This window comes from Eriocheir sinensis, chromosome 13, assembly GCF_024679095.1.
Source record: "Eriocheir sinensis breed Jianghai 21 chromosome 13, ASM2467909v1, whole genome shotgun sequence".
NCBI lineage: Eukaryota > Metazoa > Arthropoda > Malacostraca > Decapoda > Varunidae > Eriocheir > Eriocheir sinensis.
In genome coordinates, this window is record NC_066521.1 from 4,648,985 (window position 1) to 4,671,366 (window position 22,382).

General features: G+C 41.3%; 1 protein-coding gene across 1 annotated transcript in view; it reads left to right on the top strand.

The window, feature by feature from the left end:
- The first annotated feature begins 1,664 nt into the window (after positions 1-1,664).
- Positions 1,665-22,382, top strand: part of LOC126997904 (S1 RNA-binding domain-containing protein 1-like) — a 54,778-nt gene continuing 34,060 nt past the window's right edge. Inside the window, exons 1-3 of the mRNA XM_050859117.1 lie at positions 1,665-3,430; positions 16,353-16,552; positions 17,371-17,560. Of these exons, the coding sequence (XP_050715074.1) occupies positions 3,315-3,430; positions 16,353-16,552; positions 17,371-17,560 (506 nt within the window). The 5' untranslated portion in view covers positions 1,665-3,314. The remainder of the gene's footprint in view (positions 3,431-16,352; positions 16,553-17,370; positions 17,561-22,382) is intronic.

Consider the following 22,382-nt stretch of genomic DNA (forward strand, 5'->3'; position numbering starts at 1 on the left):
TGCGCGTGGTGTGGACGCGACTATCCCCTCAGGCGCAGTCGGGCAGCCCAATTGGGGGTGTCTTTTAACCTCTGTATCTCAAAAACTATTCATCACAGCTAAAAAACAAAAACACCATTGGAAAGAGGAGGTCCAGATCTATAGGAGTCGGTTATGTATGCCTCTCTTGCGAACGTACATGCACGTTCAGGGAGTGTTGAATGTTAACACTTACGTTGGTTCATACGTGATGATCAGCCATATTGAGGGAGCTGCGGACATTTTTTCTTCAGATTCTGACAAGGGAGCATTGCCAACTGCAATATTTACAACTATTTGGTCAAAGAATCAATCGGTGATAGGTGAAGCTATAAAAAAATGCCGCTATATTGGGCAAGAACATCCACCAGTTACTCGTCCGTAGATTTGCCGCGCTGGGCTGATATGATTTTCCACCAAATTTAGTGAAGAATCCACTCAATTGGCAATCCTGTGTTGTGAGAATTAGTGTTGGAACACTCTCATACGCGGGAGATTTGAGTGCGGATGGAGCTCGCAGCAGGCGTTTAGCACCACCAGCCCGCTGCAAGCGTTTAGCAATAAAAGGGTTAATTTAGTCAGCAAGCAACCCTAGGGTGAGGCTGTTGATCTCCCTGTTGCAACTTCAGCTATGGAAAGGACTTGTGAATGGCTGAGGAAATATTGCAATGATGGCTTTCAAAGTGCCTTGGCAGATGCAAAAGAGATTGCAGATGAGGTTGAGACCGAGCCTGTTTTCAAAGAAGTCAGTCAGGAAAAGAAAAGTCAGTTTGCCTATGAGGGTCAGGACGAACCTGTTCAATTTGCAGAAGCCAACTTTCAAGTCAGTTGTTTCAATGTTATCCTGGGCAAAGCTGTATCATCCATGGAATCCAGGTTTCAACAGCTGAAGAAACACCATGAATTGTTTGGTTTCATCTACTCTTTCCAACATCTCACCAAGTCAGGTTTGAAAAAGCATGCTGCAGTACTGGAAAAGAGTCTCACTGCCAATGGCAATTCAGACATTGATAGTGATATGGTTGCTGGGGAGATGGACTCTTTGAAAGCATTCCTCCCTCCTGACACAATTTCTAAACCTTTGAAAGTTCTTTGTTTCCTGTATGACATGAAAAGCTCAGTTGACTTTCCAAACTTTTGGACTGCCCCGAGAATTCTAACAATCCCTGTCACTGTGGCCTCAGGAGAAAAAAGTTTCTCAAAGTTAAAATTGATCAAGACCTGCTTAAGATCAACTATGTCGCAAGAGAGGTTGAATGGTTTTGCTATCCTCTCTATTGAAAATGAAATTGCAGGTTAATTGGACTTCAGTCAGCTTATAAATGACTGCATTTGCCAAGTCACGTAAGATATTCCTATAAAATTAGCATTTTTCATCAAAACTGTGACAACTACATTGGCAACATTACTCATTTATGTACCTCAGTTTGTATTGTTTTGTATTTGTTTGACTGCACTAGATGGCAGTAAGATGAATTTTTGCATTGGGCCCCGCACCTGCTAGGGCCGGCCCTGGGTGGCAGTGTCCACCGAAACTGTTTGGTAAAAATATACCTCTATTGTCTGCCAGTTTTGGTTTTATTTACATCAAGAAGATCACGTCAGTGTGATTAGCCCATTCTATAATCGCGGGAAGTTGCAAGACAGGCAACCCTTCTGGTGCCCTGGTAGCGGTCTTTCAATTACCCGCGCTGCAATCACTATCCTGTATGTTGCGGGTGAAAATTGTGTTTCGGCAACACACCATGGTGGTGAGCAGGAAACTCCGTGGTTTGTTGCTCAGTGTCGCATGCGACGTGATGTTGTGTGAGGAGAAGGGGTGTATTCTCGCCTTACATGAAGGAAACGTCGGGTCGAAGGAGATAGCTGAGTGTACAAGTTGGAGCAAGACAGCTATTTTCGCCTTGTTAAAAAGAGCCAAGTCACTGCTGCCCAACAAAGTTCCTCCACCTGCCCCGGTCCCAGGCTGTCTCCTTGTGACCACACCTATAACTGACAAGCTGAAAAGACGTGAGGTTACTAAAAATCCATGTATCACAGCCAGAGAACTCAAGCAAGCCCACCCAGACCTGCTCGGAGACGTAGCTATACAGACACTGCAAGAAAGGTGCCAGAAGCATCTGAAGCTGCCACTTTAGTCACCCACCAAGACACCGCTCTTTACCAAGAAAATAAAGATGGCACGTCTGGATTTTGCTCGCAGATACAAGGGGTAAGGTTCAGTACGTAAGGTGATGTGGAGCAACGAATCCACATTCCAGTGTGGAGGAAAGTGGAAGGGCAAGTTACGTTGCCCTGCTGGTGGCAACCCATTTGACAGTCAGTATGTACAGACGACAGTGAAACACTTTGATTCTGTCATGATCTGAAGGGGTTTCACTGGTGAGTTTGGACGTGCTGTTTTTCTTGTGCTCCCTAAAAATTGTACATTAAATGGAGATTGGTACATTGAAGTGTTGGACGAACATTTATTGACTTTATGAGCTTCACGAGTGGGAGTTCTTCCAACAAGAAAGTGCACCATGCCTTAAGGCTAAGAAAGTCATGAAGTGGCTCCAGATCATCATTTTAATGTGTTCAAGTGGCCTGGTAACTCACCCGACCTTAACCCCATTGAGCAAATGTGGGGTTACATGAAGAGGAAGCTGGAGAACATCGCCACGTCATCAGTGCCATGCCTCACTGAATCACTGAAGGAACTCTGGATCCACCACTTACCCCTGGATTTGTCAAAAGCTGTCTGATTCCATGCCTAGGTGTGTGGAGGCTGTCCTGAAGGCCTGTGGAGGTCACACTAAATATTGAAAATAATGTATCACTGCAACTTTTTTTTTATTTCTTTAATTCCTCTTGTTAAAATGACTAGTCCTGCAACTTTCTGCAGTTACTGTATAAATTTACTAGTGAACTGGACAAATTGGATAGAAGCAACCTGTATGTGACAGATGGGTGGAAGGGGCTGAAAGGACACTGCAAGAAGCTGAAAAAAGCCACATGTCTGAAGAATAAAATAAAGTACGTACAGTTTCCCATACAGAAGTGTAGATGAGTGGAATGGCTAAAGCAGGAGATTTTGGAGGCAGGAAGTGTCCCATCACAAGAAGGAGAGGTTGGACATATTTAGACAAGGAAACAGGACCATCTGAGCTTAGCTCAGGCCCTGTAAACCACAAATAGGTAAATGCAAGTAGGTAAGTACACACAATGTCATCCTCTATACATATGCTGATCTTTACATTGCACCCACAGGTTTTGCAAATGGTTGTAAAATAGGAGTGACCAATCCAAACGGGGATATGCTCCTGACAACAACCATCTATCCCTTCCGTGGGAATCAGCAGCACATGCAGATTGAAGATTGGAGCAAAGACCACAATGCTCGCACACTCAGGGAGATCGTCCACAAATATCAGTACAGTCATGTTACTCCATTCATAGTTTGTATTATACTGTGAGAAAGGTAAAAGTGTAATTGCTTGTGTGTGTGTGTGTGTGTGTGTGTGTGTATTTACCTGTTTGTAGCATACAGGACCTGCTCTTAAGCTCAGACAGTCCTGTCTCCCAATCTATATTTGTCCAACTTTTCCTTCATTTTATGGACACTGCCAGCTTCAGCAGTGTCATTGCTTAGTCCATTCCATGCATCCACACTCCTGTGAGAAAAACTGTACTTCTTTATGTCTTTCAAACAAATCTCCTTTCTCAATTTCTTGCTGTGTCCTCTTAGTTGCCTCCCCCCTTATGTCTTGATCAAATCATTTCTATCTAACACGTCAATTTCACTTGTATTCTTGTACAACACTATCAGGTCTCCTCTTTCTTTTTTCTTCAAGTGTTTGTAGACCCAGTTCCTCCAATCTAGACTCATATGACATGTTTGATAGTTCTGGCACTATCTTATTTGCAATCCCTTGGATCCTTTTGAGTTTCCTCATATCCTTTTTCCATTGTGGTGACCAAACAACCGCTGCATACTCTAGCCTTGGTCTAATCAATGTTGTTATTATTTTCTTCATCATGTCCCCATCCAAATAATGAAACGCATTCTAATATTTTGCTGTAAACTATATGTTTCTCCAAATATCTTATTTGTGCTTCTCGTGTGTCAGTGTATCCTGCATTATGATTCCTAAGTCTCTTTCTTCACTCACTGTGTTGATGATTGTCCCTCCCATCCTATAAACTCCACATTTTTATTGTGTGACATTTATTTTTGTTAAACTCCATTTCCCATTCTTTTCTCCTTTTATGTATCATTTAAATCATCTTGTAGCTTATTACAATCATTATCATCTCTTATTTTTCTAAGCAGTTTGGCATCATCTGCAAACATACTCATATAACTCTACTTTTTGCGGCATATCATTTCTGTACAGTAAACCCTCAATATAATTGACTAATTTGGGGAGAACTTAGTCCGTTAATGCCGAAAGTGTGTTATAAGCGGCGGAAATTTAAAAATTCGTATAACAATACTGCCGAACCTAATAAATGTAGGTATATATTTATTTTTTATTGTATAGGTTGTCTGCATGTTGTCTGTATAGCCAGACAGCAAACTTGGCGATGCAATAAGGCAGTGGGGCTCTACGGGGGAGGGGGCTGTATTTTTTACGGGTATTGATATAATTTTACAAGTTCGCCTGTCTCGCACTGGCAGATGGAACGATGTTTTTATTGTTTGTTTGTTTTGTTTTGTTAGTTTTTGGTGTTTTATGAAATAATCTGCTAACTGTTTCTGTCGCAAATCATTAAGGGGGCGTTTCCTATAGTTTTCATCTAATAAAATAATTTTCTGCTTTATGGTTTGTTGAGTATCTTAGGGCTTTTGGATGATTATAGTAAAGCAACAAGTGTCATAAATTTACTGTATAACGTAATAATTGACTGTTTCTGACCCCATCACAACGCGGACCGTGCTGTTGGACGCTTGAGCACGCCACCTTCTCACTGTTATAGATATCTTTCAAACATTTTCTTGTTATTTTTTTACGAAATTGAGCAATATGGGACTCTGTGTCATCTGTGGCCAGAGTTTAGCAAGCAGGCTTGCTATTAGAGAGGCAGGACTATGATGCTGCATTTTTCTGCCTCACTACTTATTTCACGCATTCATCAATTCTGAGGGCTTTCAAAAAGACCCCTGATGTGCAGGGGAGAATAAGAAAACTAAATGAACTACAACTGGGGAAGGAGAGAGGGAGATAGGAAGAACAGGAGGAGGAGGGTCACCCGGCACTTGTCACTCCTGGTGTGGTACGTCTCATGTCTCATGCAGTTCCACTCCTGTTGCTGGCACCTCTTCAATGCCTGATACACCAATATGTGTTGCTGGCACCTCTTCAACACCTGATACACCACCAGCTGCTATGTCTATATGACTGATTCTCATCCCTAGAGGTGTCACTACAGACAAGAAAGCAGAACGTGTCGTTTTGAAATTCTGCAAATTTTAAAACATGATACATCACCACACAAGAAGCAGCCAAAGAAAACAAGGTTGGATGACAGTGACTACAAAACTGGAGAGTTTTAGGCACCATCCAGGGAACCACTGACTTCAGAACACCAGTCTGACAACAAAGAGAAGGAATGGCGCCCCACGACACCCTCACCTATGAGTGCATAATATCCTCATTAGAGGAGGAAAACAGGTGCCAGAATGCTCTCAGATAGATGTACAAGATGTAATATAAGCATTTATAAATTACTATAAATTTTGATGACCCACTTATGACTTCCCAGTGACTTATTGGGAACACTGAACTTTCAATGCCGATTTCTCAAAACACATTTTTTTACATATAACAATGACACTACAGTAATCCCTCGTCTATCGCGGGGGTTAGGTTTCAGAACCCCCCGCGATAGGCGAAAATCCGCGAAGTAGTGACCTTATATTTTCTTACTATTTATATATATTTTAAGGCTTTATAAACCCTCCCTATACTCTTACAAACCTTTCTCACATTCCTGTTGACCTTTCCCACACACTTATAAACACTGTCTACAACGTTTCGTTGTTACGACGCGGGCTCAATAAATGATTCTATAATTCTTGTTTCGACTTTCGACATTTGCTTCGTAAATACGAACTTCGTGCAGGAATTAGTTTGGCGGGGCGAAAGAATACTCAGAGAAAGGACAATATGAGCGTAGCTCACTTCCTTTATATCACAATTAGGTAAATAAGGAAGGGGAAAGGGAGGAGAGGGACAGAGTGGGTCATGAAAAAAATACCGATAGAGGATGTAAGAAGGGAGAACAAGGTAAAGTTGTGGAGGAATCAGGGAGAGATAAGGAGGATGAAAACAAGGAGAAGGGTGTGGGAAGGGAGGGACAGTCATGTCAGGTTCCAAACAACAGGCGAAAATAAGAAAAAATATTTTTAAGTTGAAACCTCTGTTGCTATCATATTCAAACTTGGCCATATGTATTATGATAGAACTTTATACATTTTGTAAATACGCCAGTTTGTTCCCTCAAAAGTGGAAACGCTCCCCTAAATCACTAAATGCCTGTTGTGTGGATGCAGTTGCAAAGTACTGTATTTTATGGCTTTTAAGATGCGTGGCCTTAAAGACGCATCCCCCATATTGGACAAGCATTTGAAAGAAAATATAATAAATGGGTTTCAACCGTGATTGTCAGGTGAAGGTTTTTTGCCTGACATTCGTACCCGTCCCCACTATCAGGTTATTTTTAAAGCTTCACATGTATTTAGATCCTTATTAAACCCCAATACTTTACAATTAAAACTCTTAATATATGCTGGGACCTACCCGAACTGGTCCTTCCTATAGACTCGAGGGTACTGCTTTGAGATGCAAACAAACATGGCGGAGACAGCGACATTGTCAAAGGGGTAACGGGTATAAAGTTTGTGCATCGTATTTTTTATTATTATTCTACATCATAAGTCTAGTCATCATCATTTCATTGACGCCTGCTCCTTGGAGCTCCCACCAGGGGATGGCCACGACAGAAGAGTTTCCAACTTTCTCTATCCAGACACTCCCTCCTTGCCTGCTCAGAGATTCTCAAAGATCTGTCCCCCCTCTCCCTAACGTACTCTTGCACCCTATCCCTCCATTTTACTGGAGGTCGTCCTCTAGCATTCCCTCCCTCTATCTCACATACACCCTTCTGGTCATCTTACTCTCCTCCATTCACTCCATGTGGCCGAACCACTTTAAAAAGTCTGTCGTTTCACTTCTTCCACCACTCCACACTTCTTCCCTTCACCCCTGTGACACATTCCAAAACGCTCGTACACACTTTCATTACTCATTCCATCCATTCTACTCACACCACAAGCACTCCTCAAATAACTCATTTCCACTGCCTGCACTCTAGACCTCTGACTTTCATTCCAGGCCCACCTTTCACTAGCATATGTGAGGGTGTGTACTATTATTGTATTTCTCAAATCCCTCTTTACCTCCATGCTCACACTTCTGCCATTCATGATTCGTCCCAAAGACCCTACCACCCTTCTTCCTTGCAATGCCCTTTCTCTTATATCTCCCTCCATACCACCATGCTTACACATAACTGATCCAAGGTACTCAAACTCATTGACCTCCTCCATTTCTTTACCATTCAAAATTGTTTTGCATTCTTTTTCACATTCAATTCCCACTTTGTATGGGCACACAAAATCTACAACCTCACTTCTACTTCGCTCACAAACCATCACTTTGCTTTTGTTGATATTTACTTTCAGCTTTCTCCTTTTACAGACACTATAAAAAATGCTGACCAAATTTTGTAAGTCACTTTCATTTTTTCATTTTGCATTTGTCTAATTGTTGTAATATTCTATTACATTTTTTTAAGACATAAGGAAGTGTGAAATTTCAAACTTGAATGTGCTACAATGTTTTTTGGAGACGTGTAAAGTAAGAATGTTGAAAAATAAGCGGAAAATGTAGAAACAGGCACTTGTAAATATCAAATAATAATTAGCCTGTCTTCTCAATATCTCGTCAATATTATCCATATATTGTTTGTGTCTATCAGTCAAACAAAGTTAAATAGTTTTATGAAGAAGGTCTGTCTTACCTCAATGATCCTTAACCCTTTCATTGCTAAACGCTTGCAGCGGGCGTTAGGCGTATTTGCTGGTGGCGATAAACGCCTGCTGCGAGCTCCACCCACACTCAAATCTCCCGCGTATGAGAGTGTTCCAACACTAATTCTTACAACACAGGATTGCCAATTGAGTGGATTCTTCACTAAATTTGGTGGAAAATCATATCAGCCCAGCGCGGCAAATCTACGGACGAGTAACTGGTGGATGTTCTTGCCCAATATAGCGGGATTTTTGCATAGCTTCACCTATCACCGACTGATTCTTTGACCAAATAGTTGTAAATATTGCAGTTGGCAATACTCCCTTGCCAGAATCTGAAGAAAAAATGTCCGCAGTTCCCTCAATATGGCTGATCATCACGCACACACTGACGTGTGTTAACATTCAACACTCCCTGAACGTGCATATATGTTCGCAAGAGAGGCATACACAACCGACTCCTATAGATCTGGACCTCCTCTTTCCAATGGTGTTTTTGTTTTTTAGCTGTGATGAATAGTTTTTGAGATACAGAGGTTAAAAGAGACCCCCAATTGGGCTGCCCGACTGCGCCTGAGGGGATAGTCGCGTCCACACTGCACACAAGGAAAGGGTTAAGGAAACAGTGTGTCTTGCACGTGTCGTCAGGTTTGGTGTATTTCCTTCCACTTGTTTGTTTAGGTACAAGCTTGGAAGAGTCGTCACTTAATTTTCTTCCTGATTGATGTCATTTTATATGAAGTAGCGGTAAGTACTACTGTTATACATTTTCACTTAGAAAAGAGTTGCCATTCTTGGTGTAAAAGCCATCGCCACCTTGTTTATGTTTGTGTAGAGGTTTGCAGTTTAATTGAAGTGCCATTGCTACACTAAAACTTCACTAGCCAGCAACCCAGAGCTGAACCTTGACCTTATAAGATGCAGGGGGATTTTCAGGGACATCTTTTTGGAAAACAGTGCGTCTTATAAGCCGTCAAATATGGTAGCTTGCAGAGAGAGGTTCAACTAGCTTACTGTTTCTGTATTTCACTCACCGCCAACAAAGATCACAAGTGGACGAACTAGAACAAAACCAGGCAAATTAATGTATTTTCCTGTTGTGTATTTCCCCAGTGCACATGCGTGGTGGACAGCAGAATGACTTCGTTCTGCTATGAGGTATTTCTCGCAGCACTGGCCGGCGTAATGGGCCACCCCCGCCACCACCCTGTCCCATCTTGTGCTTCAAGTTTCCGCCGCCCCACACCGAGTGCCGAGTAAATTTAAACTAGTGAAACCTAACTTAACCGACCTAACCTAACCTACGTAACGAGCGACCCCCTGAGCTGTGTCAGTACTGATGTAGTGCGGCGACTAGGCCTTATAAGGGAACCTCCCATAACCCACTTGGCGAGTGGGGTACCTCTTTGGCTGACTCTTGACTAATTTCTCGTGTGTTTTGATACAGAAGAAAAAGAGTAAAATACGCCCTTGGGGCATGACACTGGTGGCAGCAGTGGGATCCTATCCTGCGGTTCTGTTGAGTTTCCCCGAAGGGGTAACAGGTAGGATGGCCCATGCTCTCCGAGGGTAATAGAAAATGGAAGAGTTAGAGGTATGTCTCTACGGGGACGTTGTGGAATAGTGAACTGATAGTGGTCGCTGTCTAAGGTCGCAACACACAGAAATTAATCTACATGGGAGGAAAGCCATGTAGTGCCACGACTAGGCCTGATAAGGGAGCCTCCCATAACCCACTTGGCATGGGGGGTACCTCTTTGGCCGACTCGGGAAGGGGTGGCTCTCCCGTCATGCTGGTCGCGGGTTCAATCCCAGGCAGCCTGCGACTACCCTGATCTTGATTAATTTCTTGTGTGTCTCGATACACGCAGAGGGCGTGTTAGGAAATAGAGGAAAAAGAGTAAAATAAACTCTCGGGGCATGACACTGACACTCACAAACACTTCGCTAGTTTCCATAACATTTATGTCCCCTGGATTGCCGCATAAGATTTTCTTGGTGTAAATACCTTCTTCATTTGAATGGAAACCACAAGGAGGAAAATGTTTCATCAGGTGGGCTGAAAAGACTACAGGAACTGAAGGATGGGACAGCAAATAAAGGGAGGAGGGTGAGGTGGCTAGCAGACGGAGTTGTAGTTACTGGCCGCGGTTTGTTCAGAAACTTTTCTCGGTCGGTCCCCATGGATTTCTGACCCTCTGACTTTGTCCGTTATATCCGAAATCCATTATAAGCGGGTCCATTATATCAAGGGTTTACTGTATATTAAAAACATTATTAACACTAACACTTGTGTGTGTGTGTGTGTGTGTGTGTATTTACCTAGTTGTATTTACCTACTATCCATATCAGACCCTATGACATACTGTTTTTTGCAAATATCTTTCAAACGAAGACTCAGATCAGCATGGGGCTTTGGCACTGATTGTTTCCCACAATCTGCTAATTTTTGATGCTATTGTGCAATGCCAGATGCAGTTAATTATGGCGTTTACTCATGACTGTGATGGCGAGACCTGTGTGAGCCACTTACACATTTAAACAGGTGAGGCGTGGTGACGTATTTGTGACGTGTATCCACCACCTACCTCCACCCCTGGCTTCCCCTACTCCCATCCCTCCCTTTCCCTCCCCCTACCCTCCTCCTTCTCCCCCACACTCTCTACCCCTGCCATCTTTCTCTCTCCACCCCCCTTCTCTCTCTCTCTCACTTGTGCTGTACATGAGATACGCGTCCATGCACACGTATGACTTGAATTAATGGCAGACAATTATAAATTATTTGCCGTCTGCATCAGCATCAACAGTGATGACGACGATGACCTGTTTGTCGATGGTGATGAATATTGAAGTAACATTATGTGGTCAGTTATTTACATTATTAATCCACCCATCATATACTCGTTGTCTATTTTTGTGTGCTATGACTTTTTAACATATCTACATGAACCCACATCGTATGGCAGTCTTTTCCTAATATCAGATTAAAATATTCATATATTTTTCCAATTTCGTTTCACGTTTTTACTCTGCAATGGATTCCCGCTTCAGTTCTATCCTTTCCGTCTCTTACGCGATTTCCTACAAATGATCAGGTGTCAGCTACGTGCTTCATCCCATCATACACTCAACGTAGCCTGTGGGAGGGAGGGTCATATACTCATAAAACTTTCAATGGTTATATAATTGCCAAACAAACCTCATACAGCACTTAAGCAACATCCATTTACGCTGGAACAGGAATCAGGGTTGTGTGCATAAAACACCAGACCATACTTAGCATATACTTTCGAGTTATCCGCCATTACAGACAAGTCATAATTATGTGTGCAAAGCCTCACATCGCATGTACACCAAGAGAGAGAGAGAGAGAGAGAGGGAGAGAGATGGCGGGGGGAGAGAGTGCGGGGGAGGAGGAGGGTAGGAGGGAGGGGAAAGGAGGGATGAGAGTAAGGGCAGCCAGGGGTGGAGGTAGTTGATGGATACTCGTCACAAATACGTCACGCCTCACCTGTTCGAATGTGTAAGTGGCTCACGGTTTTTTTATCACAGTCATGAGTCATGAGTAATTATTAACTTCTGTTCAATGTGGTAAGGCTCACGAGGTTTTGCCCATCACAGTCATGAGTAAACTAATAAATGCATTGCACAATAGCGTCAAAAATTAGCGGAGTGTGTGAAAGAATCTTGCCAAAGTCCCATGCTGATCCGAGTCTTCGTTTGAAAGATATTTGCGAAAAACGGTATGTCATAGGGTCTGATATGGATAGTAGATGTGAAATACAGGAAAAGAGCTGTACTAGGCTCGTGCTGTCCCGTCTCCATAACGCTTATTATCCAGTTTGGCTTTAAATTCATGAATCGTTTTTGCACACACAGTCTCCTTGTCAAGTCTGTTCCATGTTGTTATGCTTCTGTATGGAAAACTGTATTTCTTGATGTCTCTCCTACAGTCGCTCTTCTTCAATTTCTTACCATTGCCTCTTGTCACACTTCTGTCACGTTCCACTAGGTCTTCCCTGTCCAATTTCTCTAATCCCTCTTGTATCCTGTACAATGCTATTAGTTCCCCTCTCTCTCTTCTGCTCTCCAGTGTTGTTAGTCCCAATTTCTCCAGTCTTTCTTCATAAGTATGTTCTCTCAGAGTTTCCGGTAATTTAGTTGCTGCTCTTTGTATTCTTTCCAACATTCTAATTTCTTTCTTCAATCTAGGTGACCACACTAATGCTGCATATTCCAGTCTTGGACGTATCATTGATGTTATTAGTTTCTTCACCATTTCTTCATCAAATATGTAAATGCTGCTTTAATGTTTCTATGAAGATTGTATGTTTCCCCAGTTATCCGGTCTATATGTTTTCCAAAGGATAACTTGTCTGTCATGATCACTCCCAGATCTTTTTCTTCAATTTTTTTCATGATTCTTTCATTACTCAGAAAGTAGTTCCCTGATATTTGTCTACTGCTCTTACCAAACTCCATCACGCTACGCTTCTCTGTATTGAATGTCATTTCCCATTTGCGTGACCATTCGCTTATTCTATCGAGATCTTGGCTACACAGTCATCTTCATTAGCCACCCTCCTCATTATTTTAGCATCATCAGCAAACATATTCATATAGCTTGTCACCCCTTCTGTCATGTCATTAATATAAGTTACAAACATAATCGGAGCCAGCACCAATCCTTGGGGGACTCCACTCGTCACTTCCATCCAGCTTGATTTATTATTCCTGATTACTGTTCTCATTTCTCTCTTCGTCAAAAAGTCCACAATCCAATCCAATATTGAACCACCCAGACCTCCAACATGATTAAGTTTCCATATTAATTGCTTGTGTGGTACTTTATCAAACGCCTTCTTTAAGTCCAGATACACACAATCTGCCCAACCGTCCCTTTCCTGTATTATATCAATTACTCTTGAATAGAAGCTGATCAGATTAGTTACACAAGACCGTCCTCCTCTGAATCCGAATTGGCTACTTGTTAGTATACCGTTTTCTTCTAAATACTCCACCCATCTATTTTTTTATAATTTTCTCACACATCTTTGCTACTACACTTGTTAATGACACTGACCTATAGTTCAACGGGTCTTACTTACTTCCTCCTTTAAATATTGGGACAATGTTAGCCCTCTTCCAGTCTCTCGGTACCTTCCCTTGTGCTAGTGAGACATTAATCAAGTTGCCCAACTTTTCAGCTATGTGCTGGCCACACTCTTTTAGCACCCAATTTGATATACCTTCCGGTCCTGCTGATTTTCTCTCATCCAATTCTTCCAATAATTTTCTAACTTCACCTGCTGATGTTTGTATTCTCTCCAGACCCACTCTATTCCCCGGCACTGCATCTACACCTTCAAACTCACTCTCCCTTGTGAATTAACACTGTTTGGAAACAGTTATTCATCACTTCTACTATTTAACTTATACTATCAAAAGTTTCACCATTAACTTTAAATTTTTTAATCTCATCTCTATTTTTCAACTTTCCATTTATGAACTTATAAAACAGTTTTGGCTGGTCTTTGCACTTATCTACAATATTTTTCTCAAAATTCCTTTTTTCTTCTCTTCTTACTTTGACATAAGCATTCCTCTTCCTTTTGAACTCATTCCGTAGATCCATCCTCCTATTTTTTCTCCATTTGTTCCATGCCTTCTCCTTACCCTGCTTGGCGTCTACACACTTTCTGTTGTACCACTCTTCTCTTGATTTCTGGCCTTCTTTAATCCTTGGTACCCACTTTTCCACTTCTTCGTTGTAAATCCGTAGAAAGATAGCCCATTTTTCCTCCACATTTTCAGCCTCAAAAAAAGTATCCCATTGTGCTTCCTCAAAATGTTTCCCAAGTTGTTCAAAATTTGCCTTATTAAAGATAAACCATTCTTTCCTGTAGTCCTCATTCCTGATTATTTTACCTCCTTCTCGTAATATGTACTCGATAAGTACGTGATCGCTCTTCCCTATAGGGCTCTTATAGTTCATCTCCTCTATGATATCTGGCTCCCTGGTGATTATCAAGTCCAATCTAGATGGCTCGTCTTCTCCTCTGAATCTTGTATTTTCCTCCACCCACTGTGTGAGGATGTTATCTATAACCAGTTCCAAAACCTTGTTCCCCCATGAAGCTTCACTTCCTTCCGTTGACCAGTTTTCCCATGACACTTCCTTACAATTAAAATCTCCCATTATCAAGAATCTTATCCTTTTCCTCCAGCAATCTCCTTAGGCAATCCAATGTGTCTTCCAGCTTCTTCTTGTCCAATTCTTCTGTCCATGAATTGGTTTTTGGAGGGACATACACCACTACGATATTTCTGCATCCTCCCCTTTGCAGTGTTATTCCCACACTCAAGACCTCCGCTTCCCCTTCGCCATAGGTGACACCCTCCACTGTCCATTCTTTTTTCAACAATAGCATCACTCCTCCTCCTTGTTTATTTTCTCTATATCTCATCCATACATTATATTTACCATCCCCTCTGTTAAGTGCATCTGTACTTCCAGTCAATTTGGTTTCCGTAATCCCCATAACATCTGGTTTTTCCTCACTCAGGTAATCTATCTCTAACATTGACGATGTTAGCCCGTTCACATTGGTGTATGTACCTTCAAGCTGTCACCTCTTCCCTTCTGTACCACTTCCTTAGGTCCATGTCTATCACTCTCCAGAAAAACTTCCTTTTATCCTCTTCTGATCTTCCTTCATTCTTTTCATTGGCTTGATTCTTCAAGTCTCTTATCGTGTTCCTTTCCTCCACACTTCTGTCCTTTCTTACCCAGACTTTTTTGTAGGTCTCTGTTCTTGCTAACTTCCATGACTTTCCCACCACTTCATCTGCAGCCGCTTGAGACCTAAATCTAATTTTAACTGGTCGTTGGGCTCCTTCTTCATACTTTCCGAGTCTGAATAGTTCTCCAATCTCTCCTAGCAGCTCATGACCTTCTTCCTGAATTGCTTAAATTACTTGCTCCACTGCCTTCCTTTCCTTCTTTTCCCTTGTATGTCTGACTGGCATGTGCTCTTCATTAATGCCCACCACTATTACAGACTTCTTTTTTTCAGCGGAGTCCCTCACTATTTCTGGTTTTTCTTTTATCACCTTGATCACCTTTTCAGTTATAGCTTCATCCTTAGCCTTGACTTGCTCCTCCACAATTTTCTTAAAGCTAACATTCTCCTTTTCTTGCTCCTCCTTCCAGACTTTATGCGTTTCCTTTAATTCCTTGACTTTAACCTCCGCGGCTTCTGCCTTTTTCTCGTTCAATGTTACCTGCTTGTGCAGGTCATTATACGCATTCTTCCAAACATCCTTCTCTGTCTTCACAATGTCCACCTCTCTCTCCAGTGTCCCCATTCTCTCCAGTGTCCCCATTCTATCTCTCACATCCTTCATCTGCCTTTCCAAGTCTATACGCCTCCTTCTCAACATACCGTCTCTGTCTCTGGTTCTCTCCATGTCATCCGTGAAGCCCTCAAACTCAAAATCTTGTCTTTTTGCTGCCTGTCATGTCCTGACCCCTGCTCCCGGTGGTGTAAACATTGCCTGCGGGGTCAACAAGTCCGCCACCCCCGCCTCCTCCTCGCTCATTTCTCAATGTTGTACACTGTCAACAGCCTTTGTTTCTTCGGGACAGCACTATTGTACCCTAGCACGGCTCCCACCTTAGTAATTCACGTCCAGGATTTAATCCCACGCAGTTATGATGTGAATTTGGAGCATGTCTGGTGATCAGCTGTGTCAGTCCACCATCTTGTGTGTGTGTGTGTGTGTGTGTGTGTGTGTGTGTGTGTGTGTGTGTGTGTGTGTGTGTGTGTGTGTTTAATTCACCATGGTCTGATCAGGCAATAGACTTGTGATTGCTAGGCATAATCTTCCCCGACTGAGATCGGAGCTCAGAAGTGACAGATCTTTGGGCACATGAAACCTCACACATATGCACACCCAAGAAACAGGACACAACCCCCGACTAACATCCAGTACACATTTACTGCTGGGTGGACAGGAGGCACAGTTTAAAGGAGACTGCCCATCCGTCTCCACTCTACTTGGGAATCGAACCTGGGACCCCTCGGTTGTTAAACGAGCACATTAACCACTGTATTACAGATCTATGTGTGTGTGTGTGTGTATGTGTGTGTGTGTGCATATGTAATTGTTTAAGATCACTTATGTAGTTTACTGTTTCCCCTATAATTTGATATTAAAGTTAAGTAACAGTGCATAATGAAATTTATGTACCTTTCAGAAGTGAACTCTTTGCTGTAGGAAATGGAACTGCTTGCAGGGAGACTGAGGCTTACTTGGGACGCCTCATTGCACAGAAGTGCTTTGAGCCATTCAATGTTCAGTACACCATCATCAATGAGACTGGTGCATCACAGTACTCAGTGTCACCGGAGGCCAAAGCAGAATTCCCAGGACTTGACCCAAATCACATTAGTGCCTGTGAGTTGTAGGTAACCTGCATTCATGTTCCTTCCTTGTGGCTGCTAGATTGCTGCCTGCAGGACTACTTGCTCATCTTTGGTGTCATGTATTGTTTGTTCACTAGTTTGGGGCACCATTTCAGTCAGTACTCTTATTAGAAGGAAAACTACTTTTGAAAAATTTAAAGAAAAGTATGAAAATTATTCTATTGTCAACATAAGGATGGATAAACCATCTTAGTTTGGCAGTAAGTATTGTTCATTAATATGCTTCAGCTTAACTTTCAAGAATAGTTATATTTTCTGCAATAAGTGCTAATTGGAATGGTGTGTACTCATTGGCAAACTTGCAGGACTTGGCAAATTTTCCATTGTTTTTTATCAAGTTTGCAAATGGGCTTCAGATTTGAAGCATTCTATGCATTTCTCATTTAATGATAGTTATACATTATACTAAGCTCTGTTAATATGTCACATGTATGCCTCTCCAAACAGGCTAACTATTGAATTAAAAAAGCAAATTGCTCATATAACAATTTCCTGACCTAGCTCAAGAGAAATGCTATCCAGCATGTGTGATGGAATGTATTTTCTTAGTAACAAAAGTCAGTATTAAAGAGTATTTATTGTCACTCATTGCTTATGATGCCACCTGGACAAACAAAGTTTAAGCTTGTAGTCTGTCTGTCTATTGAAATTACTTTCTTTGATCTCTTCACACTCAATTGCCATTTCTTATTCCTAAAGTCTTTCATCATTTTGTCATAGTTTAAATGTGTAGGATGAAACATGAACCTGAGTCCAGACATTATGAAGCAACACTGTTTTACTCCACAGTGTCACTGGCTCGGCGGCTGCAGGACCCATTGCTGGAGTACATCAAGGTACACCCAATGCACATGGGTGTTGGAATGTATCAGCATGATATCCCTGAACGCATCCTCCATGCCTCCCTAGACTCTGTCATGACCGAATGTGTTTCCTTTGTCGGTGTTGACATCAACTCTGCCTCAGAGTTTGTTTTAAGGTGAGATGCTGGCTGGTGAATGACTAGTCAAAATAAATATCACATTAGCAACACAGTAATGGGCGCACTTAACATCACCACACGAGGGGTACGAACTTGGTGAAGGGACTTTTTTGTTTTCAAGTGAGGGTGGTGGGCTTAAATAGTAGTCTACTTTTTTTTTTTTTTTTTTTTTTTTTTTTTTTTAGTTATACATGACTCTCAAAACATTTTAGAGTTAAATCAATGTATGTGCTGATCTTTATATTCATTGATACACACTCGGGTAATATATCTATGGTTTCTGATTAACATAACAGTGAAATTCTAGTATAATCGACACTAAAAAATCTGTCGTTACTAAAATTGGCAGTAACGATATAAGTTATGCTTCTATGAAATATATGTAAATAGATAAATATGAAAGCTCATGAAAGTGGAATAGGTGACATCACTTTCTTTGCGTGGTGAAAATATGCTTATGTAATGAATCTGATACCCACAACATGGCGCAGACTGCTGCCAGACATACAAAAACATCACGACCTGGTGCAGGGATTTTGCTAATGCTAACGTAAGGAACATGCATGCTCATACATGTGCTCTTGCCGACTGCAAGTTTCATTCATGGAAGAAACAGTGCATACACCCATATATGAATAGACTGAAGGACAGGGCAACACTTCCATCCCAGAAAACACAACTGTTGAGACGAAAATCATACAAAACGAATATAAAAAGACGTGTGAGATGGAGAGGAACAAAACCTTCATGTGTCTGGTCCAAACATCTCAAGTAATGGCCCTTTCCAAGCACACCCACTGGCATAGAGCCACAAACACCCAGAATGAAGAATGTCATGCATATCAGGTCTTTAACCATTGGTGTAGATACATACACAGCTGTCTTTTGGTGCCAGCTTCTGGTGCCTGGCCACATCTGTTGTATAAATTATGAATGTATTTTTATATTTGGATTCTTGTATATCCAGAGTTTTGCAAAAGAAAAAGAATACCAAAAATATTAGTGACTTTTTGGAATTAGTACTCTTTACGAATCCCAATAAATGCATTACCTCCTACTGGCTAAGAAACATACTGAATCCATGGCTTGTGTGGAGATGTAGGGTGCAAGTATTGTTGTGCTACTTGTCAACAGGACATGTTCAGGCAAACTTTCAAAATGTTCCTGCAATGAAAATGTACTTTAACGAATGTGACACTTTACTACACCATCTTGCTTAAGCCACGTGCTTCAGGACGACCTTTTCAGTCCGAATGTGTTAAGTGTCATTAGATCAGTATGACCAGATTTTAAAATGCACACAACCTCAAATTTGAGTTAGTTAGAGGCCATGGTAGCATGTGGCAATCGGCAGTTCACTCCTGGGTCAGTTGACAACGGGAGTATCAGGGCTGGATGTCAGCTGTCACAAATGGTTTTATTTTATAACCAAAAATACCTAGTAACAATGAAGCCCATATGTATTTTTCCCTATATGTTATTAAGTTCACCATTTGCGCATTCGCCATTTGCGCACCTTCAGACCGCCCATATGTGCGCAAATGGTGAGGTTTGACTGTATGTATTTGTTTTCTGAATGAGTCTATAGTACTGCAGTCTAAAATCTGTTGAGGGAGGCTGTTCCAGTCACGTATGGTGCGTGGAAAGTTTGAGTGCTTGTATGCATTAGTGTTAGTGTGATATGTTTGGTATTTATGGATGTGTGTGTTACGAGTACGTTGACTGTTTTCATTGTGTAGGTATGTTTGTGGGTCAATGTCAATGTGAGTGTTTGCGATCTTGTACAGTCGCGATATGAAGTGATGTCGCCATTCTCAAAATATTTTGTACGGGAGCATTTGAAGGTAACGGAAGTGATGTGTATTTATTGTTTATGTTATAATGTTCCCTTTTAATGATAATCTATAATACGTTGTGATGTAAAACACGGTAAAATAACGTAGTAGTACCTGAATTACAATTATACATTCATTTGCTTTAAAAAATGCGACTGCGAATGTCATGTGTTGTCTTCAGTACTGAAGACAACCTTGAAATGATTTAGCTCACGTCATGTGCTTATCTTTACAAAACAGTTGTTATACATTGTTCAGATTTATATATATATATATATATATTATATATATATATATATATATAATATATATATATATATATATATATATATAAAATATATATATATATATAATTATATATATAATTATATATATATATATATATATATTTTTTTTTTGGGGGGGGGGAGGGTCATTCCATGAACTGTCTTCTGCAGTTATTAATACACACGCACAGTATGACACGAAGCGAATGGAGAGTTACTGGCTTTACTTTGCATTTTATTGATTAAGAAACGATCAAATAATAAGGTTTCTCATTAAACACCTTTTATTCACAATGATGGCTTCTTATCATAAGCATGGGCACTGAAATATATAGTAACATTGCTCAGTAACGATGATAAATGAAGAATGCCTTCATAGGTAGGGTTGCCATAATTATCTGAACTATCAAAATTCCGGACGCCTCTACAAACACTCGACCATAGCCTAATGTTTGGCAACGCTGCGATTAGCCTACCCGCCCGACCACCACCTCCATTTCAAAGCCATATATTCTTATTTCCCCCCCTTCCTCGATTATTCTATGGCACTTATAAGCTGTGGATATGTTCCACTGATCACCTCCAAGCATTAGAAGTCTACTTGAAGCTTTTATCATTGTTATATTGACCAAGAAAGGCAATGATGTTTGTGATCGGCGGCAAAGATTGAGGAGCTTGGAGTTACAAAACACGACTATTCTGAAGCTACTTATTCTTATTTTTCCATCTCTGACAATCCCTCGGTAGTTATAGGCTGTGGGCATCTTCCCTTGATCACTGTCATTCATTAGAAGTCCACGGAAAGCTTTTGTTATCGTTATGTTGACCACGAAAGGCAAAGAGTGAGTCAGGGCTGAATAATAGGTATGGTGCGCGTGCGATGACGTCATCATCATACGAGAATATAAATTAAATCAATTACGCCATCCTTGTTTAGGATATTGACTAATTATGCATGTCCTATATATTGTGCATATATTAGATTTAGTGTTGTCAACAATGATCATGAAAAGATAATTTTACTTTCTGTTTGAGTAATATGTCGATATTTGGACTTCATTTGACTTGTTCCTTGGTGAACGAAAACACTTTGTGTCAAAATATTTTGACAACTCTTCGTAAGACATCATTGAATATTTCTTTTCTATTTTTTTCTAGCCTCTAAAATATATTTAGTTAAATTATGATGAAGATACAGGAAAATAATGGTACTCTTGAAAATATATAACGATACTTGCGTGATCGAAAATAAACGTACACGGCGACATCACTTCATATCGCGACTGTACATAAGTGTAAGTCTGTGTGCTTGTCTGCGTATGTGAAGAGGTTCCATGTTTATCTGTTGTTTGATCCGTGTTGTGATGCCAGGCGTCCGAGTGTAATTGTTTGTAATGAACCTAGCCGCCTTGGTGTTGATTTGTTCTAACCTATCAATGTTTCTGTGTGTGTGAGGATCCCACACCGTGGAGCAGTATTCCATTGTTGGTCTCACAAGTGTGTCATAAGCTATGTGTTTAATGTCAGGTGTGCAGTTATGTAAATTCCTCCTCAGGAACCCCAGTGTTCTGTTGGCTGTGGCACTGATGTGGTCTATGTGAGTGTTGAATTTCAAGTTAGTTGAGAGATGGATACCAAGGTAGTACTTGTGTGTGTGAACTGATTCTAAATCTGAATTGTGGAGAGTGTAAGTGTGATGGATAGGGTTGTGTGCTCTGGTGAATCTTAATAGTTTGCATTTGTCTGGTCGGAAGTGCATCTGCCAGGTGTGCTCCCACCGCTCGAGGGCGTCCAAGTTGTTTTGTAGTAGTCTGCAGTCGTCAGTAGTCTTTACTGCTCTAAACAGTAAACTGTCGTTGGCAAATAGTCTAGTGGAAGAGTTAGGCGTTGACAGTGGAAGATCGTTAATGTACAGGAGGAAAAGAAGGGGGCTTAGAACAGTGCCTCGTGGGACACCTGAAGAAACAGGGACAGGGTCAGATGAAGATTCGCCAAGAAGAACACGCTGAGTCCTTTTAGTAAGAAATGCAGTGATCCAGTGAAAAATAGGTCCTGAAATACCGTAGTACAGTACCCTCTCGAGTTTCGCGCTTGCTTCATTCCGAAGGTATAGCGCTAAACTCGAGGATCGCGAAACTCGAGGTATTGAAATACATGAAAAAGCGCTTATTGGTTCCGGCCCGTGGAAAAAAATTACTTTTTTTTTCGACTTGACTCCCTTGTTATCACAATTTTTTTTCGACTTTACTTTCTTGTTATCTCAAAATAAGTACCTTGGTAATAGGCAGAAAATGGGAAGTGAGAACAGGTCGTTCTGATGCCGCAGTTGAAGGCGGCTGCCTTACAATTGGCTGGCAGTTATGAACACATGCTTGTGATCCACGTGGTGTCGTCTGCTAATGTAGGGGTGGTTGCTCGCGGTCACCCGTGGTACAGTTGGACAAACCTACATCTTCTGGTAGTTTTGTTATGGTATAATCTGCTAACTTTTTCTGTTATATATCGTCAAATCACTAACATCATGATTGACTTTTCAATGCCTATTGAACGTAAACTGCCGCCGCAATCGCAAAATAGCTCACAAAGAGGTTCAACATCCTTACTGCTTCCATATTTCCCTCAGCGCTCACAAAGACCACAAGCGGACAAAAAAGAACAAATCCAGGCAAATTAACACTTTTAATGCTGTGTATTCCCACAGCGCGCACGCGTGGTGGA